This window comes from Ctenopharyngodon idella, chromosome 13 (genome assembly GCF_019924925.1).
Source record: "Ctenopharyngodon idella isolate HZGC_01 chromosome 13, HZGC01, whole genome shotgun sequence".
NCBI lineage: Eukaryota > Metazoa > Chordata > Actinopteri > Cypriniformes > Xenocyprididae > Ctenopharyngodon > Ctenopharyngodon idella.
Genome location: NC_067232.1, coordinates 8,511,157 through 8,517,500, shown reverse-complemented (window position 1 = coordinate 8,517,500; position 6,344 = coordinate 8,511,157). Strand labels below are relative to the sequence as shown.

The following is a 6,344-nucleotide window of genomic DNA, read 5'->3' as shown; positions in this document are numbered from 1 at the left end:
GATCCTACAGAGACTAATGGCCTCATCAGTGTTGTTTTTGCCATGCTGATTTGTGGTAATGACTTCTCAGGGCACCACAAGGAGCACATCAAGGGGAAGAGGCACTTTATAGCTTTATCCGCCAGGAATGGTAAACAGAAATATCATATTTTGAATCTATTATTACTACCTGAGGTAATGCAAGCTGTCGTTGTTGTGGGAGAATCCTAGAGGGATCTTCAGAGGCTCGAGCAAGCCAGAACAAGTGCAGTGTGGAATTTATGAAATAAACATTAAAGACGGTGTAAATAATGTATGATGGTATATATAAGTTATGCTTTTGATGAGAACAATTAAAGCTTCACCTGCTAACCTGATTAATAACACTGTGCCTCAGGGCACTTTCATGATCCAACAGAGCGCAGATGTTCGGGAGTGAAAATTGAGCATCTTTTAGAGTTGTTAACAGTCAGAGTTAAAGCGGTTAGAGTAAACTTGGATGGCTTGGGTTTCTTTAGAAACACGGATTGAGAATTTTTTTTTATTTAATGATATTTTATTATATGATATTGTTTTGTATTAATTAAATGAAATCAGATTTTTCTGTCTTTAGGAAATCTTAAAAATTTCTTGTTTCATGTTCCTTGGAAGAAATATCCAGTCATTTTTGGAACGACATGAAGATGAATAAATTATATCATATTTGGGTGTGCTATTCCTTTAAGATTTCTATGATTCTTCAGAGGTGTGGTGAGGTGAAGCGACTGTACCGGGTGGAGGCTGTGGAGGTCAGACGTAAGCCACGTCCTCGTGCAGTTCTTCCTCGGCTCGGGTCATCTGAACCATTTAAATAGGAGAGCTCACGAAGCTGCTCCTGCCTGATCTCATCATTGTAATCCTGTGGGAAGAAAAAACAAAGCTGCCATAAAAATACATTTATATACCAAGGTAAAGGTGTTGTATGTGCATCTCATCTGACATGCTTCTCTTCAACCACTGCAAAAAGAAATGATCCAGTTGGATGCACATCTTGCAGACACCAGCAACCGAGCTTTAAATGCATTGCCAGACAACCAGAACATTGGCAGGGAATGTTAAATATACTGCCAGAAAGTTTTGCTGACTTCAAACAAAAAATAAGGATAAAAAATGAAACATGTTTTAGCTTGTTTTTCAGATGTGGAACATTTTGCATACATACTGACAAAACAACACCATGCGCTCCAACACACACTGAAAATATGGTGTAGGATGAGGTACTGTGATGCACACATATCTTTCATTTAGAGTAAGAGGAATGGTAGAGGCAGGAGAAAAATAGAGCACTGGCTTATTAACTTTGTTTGACATCAGCTATCAGTGCATTGTTGTGAAAGAATAATTCCACTTTCTGCATTTATAAAGTCCCTCTCTCATTTGATTGAACATGACAGGGCCCTGAATCACAAGGACGATTACAGAGTGGATAGCGCTTATTTTATTATTATGTCGCTGAGACAGGCAGATAAACAGAGCCTCATTTCCACCAGCCACTTATTTCCCTTCCTGTTTGGCACAACAGATGTGTACAGGCAAACATCAGACATGGCAGCTAAAGGAGAGTGGCCTTTCCACAGAGATATGCTCAACAATCAATAAAGACTGCATTAGAGCTGCTTCTGTGTCCACTAAATAGACATTGTTATATTATAAAATTTAGAAATTGAGTATTAATAGAATTTAATACATAAAATATATGCTAAATTACACTGCAATGTTCAGAAGAACAAACTTTTGAAGCCTTTAGCCTCCTTGTTGGAGCATCTGACTCCCATGCCGGAGACCCAGGTTCGAGGCCCGCGCAGAGCGGGGCAAGTAGGACCTGGGTAGAGGGGTTACGTTGGTGCCGTGACCCGGGTGGGAGTGAGGTTTGGAGGGGTGAGTGTAATGGAGGCCAGCTAGTAGTCGCTGTGCGAGTAAACTTCACTCCTCTGATCTCAAGAAATGCTGTTGCGATTGACGCTAGGGGTTGCAGCCTTTAGCTGTTAGAGCGTCCGACTCCCACGCTGGAGACCCAGGTTTGAGGCCCACGCAGAGCTTGGCGTGTAGGACCTGGGTAAGGGGTTACATATATATAAGTTTGCATGAACTAAAGCACTACTTAAATATCCATCCACTATTGTTGACCAAGCAGCCACAGTGCTAAATGGTAAAACTTTTGGAAATACAACAAATGAGACATGTTTTTAAGGGGGTGATCAGTCCACACAGTCCTCTGAAGATCATCTTAGTAGCTACAGAGACAAATCCAAGACCTAGGAATTTTGATAGCTTCTATACCAAGTTGAAAGGTGGGAGGTGTGGGTAAGTACGTGCGTGGAGTTTGTGCTTGGATCAGCACTAGCTAGGTTTTCCCTGTTGCCACGGCAGCCCGTGTCATAGCACCTAAACAGTCTGACTGCATTCCTTGCCTTGAGAAATTAGGGCAGCACACAGACAGACAGAAATGTATTTTATACTCATCAGATGTAATGAGTATTCTGATGGATTCATTATGTAGAGTGTCTCGTGGTGAAGCTAATTATGTTCTGAATCAGATTTAATAACAGCAGTAATGCATTGATTCAGGATATAAACAGGGAGTCTTAGAAACACCAGGTCAAATTGCGTACAGTCAGCCGGTCAAGCTGAAAAAAATAGAAAGAAATAGTTTTTGCTTCTCAGTCTCCATATGAGTCTCTACATCATCTCTGTATTAATGGTATATGAAAAAGATTTCCTCCTACAAAATCTACACAGTTTCCTTCTTAATGAGACTACAGTCAATAGGTGTACAGTGCTGCAGCTGAGGAGAACCCACTCACACCTACTAAAGATGCTGCGTTTTGCATGATTCACTCTTTTCCTGTGGCAATGTGTGAGGTTGCGTAATCATATTCACATAATGGGCTTTCTGTAGGCCTTATCAACAAAGGTTTGGGCCTATCAGTAGTCTAGGATGCAAAGGCGTTTTGTTTGTTTGTTTCTTAAAGACATATTTATACTATGTTAACCACAGCTAAACTGGAATTATAAAATTCATTCAATGGAACTTCACAATTCATCGTGGGATTTAATCCAGAGCTACAAGTAATCTGTGTGCAGCTTTATTGTATGAGAATGATATAGATTTACAAGCAAATCATCCTCAAAGTCTTTATGGTCTATTGTCTTAAATAGACAGTAAAATGTTTGAAGTGATTCACTGAAATTACACCATATGGCCAAAAGTACCCGGACAAGCACACATACAGTACACTGCAATTCAAAAGTTTGGTGTCAGTAAGAATTTTTTTTTATGAAATTAACTCAGCAAGGATACATTAAATTGATAAAATGTGGCAGTAAAGAAATGTATAATGTTACAAAATATTTAAGTTTTAAATGAAACCATTAAAAATGCATCACGGTTTCCACAAAAATATTAAGCAGCTCAACGGTTTTCAATATTGATAATAATAATAACAGATGTTACTTATTAGAATGCATATTAGAATTATTCTTAAAGGATCATGTGACACAAAAGGCTGGAGTAATGGCTGCTGAAAATTTAGCATCGTTATCGCAAGAATAAATTACATTGTAAAATATATTACAACTGAAAAAACTATTTAAAGGTACACTATGTAACTTTTGTCGCTCTAGTGGTTAATAAACAAAGCTGCATGCATCTTGTGGAAGAACATTGTAGCCGTTTATGCATATATGAAGAGTCATGCAGGTACTGGCCTACTCCGCAGTGGTCATCCCGCCGAAAATAAACAGTCCGAATATAAACACTTATTATAGGTGTACCATAGTGATTCAGGAAAGATGAAAGCACGGTATGTAAGATGGATTCATGATGTGCTCACTCATTATATAAATTATATATATATAAAAGCTACATAGTAGGCATGTAACAATATATCAGTATATATACAAAATTCTACAATATCGTATAGTGGATAGTGACAATATGTGTTGTGCATAGTTCACCCAAAATTAAAATTACAGTGTGAGAAATAATTCAAGTTTACAGAGTTTTAGTGTCAGTACTACATTAAACTACTATATATAATGTTGAATACAATGTATAATAATGCAATGGAGGAATGATAATGCCAAATGTCTTATATTACAAGTAAAAAGTGGCCTACATTATTTGAAATATATCTAGTCAGTGACAGAGTGCAAACATATTCATCTAAAATAAATCTGTGTTTCAGCGTTCAGAATCATGAATATTTTTTATTCTGGTGTCACCATTGTCCTGTGCGTTGGGTTACCAGCACCAAGTCCAAGCCTATTCATTTCCACCCCCAATGTAATACCAAATTTAGCATTTTAATAAACAGTACATTTTTTGTTATCCTTTTACCATATGTAATAATCGTAATAATATCGTATCGTGAGTTCAGTATCGTGATATGTATCGAATCGTGACATGAGGGTATCGTTACACCCCTGTTACATAGTGTACCTTTAAAATTGTAGTAATATTTTACAATATTACTGTTTTACTGTAATTTTAATAATATAAAAATGTATCCTTGGTGAGCATAAGAGACTTCTTTCAAAAACATTAAAAATCTTATCAACGGTAGAGTATGTGCACTTGTTGATCATTTCATTTCATAACCATAGGGATTAATTGAGTTAGGTCTCCCCTTGCTAACAGCTTCCACTTTTCTGGGAAGGTTTTCCAGCAGATGTTAAAACATGGATGCTGGGATTTTTTCCCATCCAGACACAAGAGCATCACCAGTGGCAGGTAATGATGATGTTGAGTGAGGTGGTCTGGCTCACAGTCTGTGTTCCATTTCATGTTTTTTAATACTGACCTTGGTGCAGATCAGTCAAATTCTTCCACACACTCAGTAAAACATTTCTCAATAGACACTGCTTTGTCCACAAGTGATGCTGGAACAAAAAAAGTGCTTCCTGAAGCTATTGCAACAATTCACTAGATTGTCATGTGCGCCATAGCATTAAGGTTCGTTTTCACTGGAAATAAGCAGCCTAGCAAAATTGTTCATTACAAAGGGGCCATGTAGTGAATTTGTAATGTCACGTCTCTATAAAACAAGTACTGTGAAATATCAAGAAATATATTAATTCACATGGCTGCCTGGATACTATTAACACTTCAAAGTGCACCATCTTGAGATGCCAGCACACTCCTTTAATCCTGACAGGAATCAAGCTTTCTGACAAAGATAAATGTATAAACACATTCAAAGAAGGAAAGATGTCAAGACATTAGCTTCAAACCCTAATGAGCTGCCTACATATGCAGCTGCTTTAATGGCAGCATCCTAACTGAAATGAATATACACAGTTCCTTAAAATTGGGCTAAAAAAGGAGGCATCATAATTATGTCAGAAGCTTGTCGACAGAGGTAGCTCACTATGTTTTGGAACAGAGCCATTGAGACTGAAAACCTATCTGCTTGGTATTCCGCAGTGGGCATGAAGATAAAACATGAAACACCACTTACAGAAATACATATGGAGGATGTGACCAGATCAGAGCTATGGATGATGCAAAGATGTGGCCCAAGAGGCTAAGAGCCTGCATAAAGTCCAGGGCGGGAGAGGTGAATATAGGGAATCTCTCCTTGAATGCTTCCTTCCTGAGGCCAAGACTTCATACTGCTACATTAATATTTATAGTCTAGACTTTATAGAGATATTCATTTGACACATTAATCACCTTTGAGAGCTCCAGGACTGGCTTTTTTCTGTTGAATATGACTCATTATTTATATTGCTAACAAGTAAGCTACTGTATATACAGTACTGTTCAAAAGTTTGGGGTCGGTAAGAGGAAAAAAAATCATACTGACCAAAACTTTAAAATGGTGGTTATACATAAGAAACAAAATTAAAAAGAAAATTCATAACCTAGGGTGAAATTAATTTTGATAAGATATTATCAGAAACATTTTCAGCCAATTCCAACCTATTAAACATCCAATTTTGTTAGGCTGATCTCCAATGTATATATTTAATCATATGCACATCTCTTTTTTCCCTTGCAATAAACATAGGCAAATTTATGCATGCAGGAGAGCACTAGAGTTCAGTATTGGTTGGTGCACTCATCTCATCTTGGCTTCCAGCTCACCATCTCTTTCAAGGAATTCAAGTATATAAACTTACTGGAACAAGGAATTTTTTAATCTCCTCCAGGGCATGGCTCATGCGGGAATAGGCTTCTCCAGGTGGTGCGAAAACTTCAATTAAAACATGAAGATCGTTGCTCAAATGGGCGTATTTCGCCTCTCCACTTTTTCTCAGCTCTTCCTCCTAGAAATGGAAAAGTATCAAGTCAGGAATTCTGTGTGAAGAATTAATCATATCAT

At 37.7% G+C, this 6,344-nt stretch overlaps 1 protein-coding gene across 8 annotated transcripts in view; it reads right to left on the bottom strand.

The window, feature by feature from the left end:
* The window catches only part of khdrbs2 (KH domain containing, RNA binding, signal transduction associated 2), a 73,521-nt gene that overhangs the window by 25,535 nt on the left and 41,642 nt on the right, over window positions 1–6,344 (bottom strand). For all 8 annotated transcript variants that reach the window (XM_051915823.1, XM_051915817.1, XM_051915819.1 and 5 more), the window contains exons 4-5: window positions 6,142–6,288; window positions 750–877 (exon numbers count right to left, since the gene is read on the bottom strand). In XM_051915823.1, coding sequence (XP_051771783.1) covers window positions 750–877; window positions 6,142–6,288 — 275 coding nt within the window. The remainder of the gene's footprint in view (window positions 1–749; window positions 878–6,141; window positions 6,289–6,344) is intronic.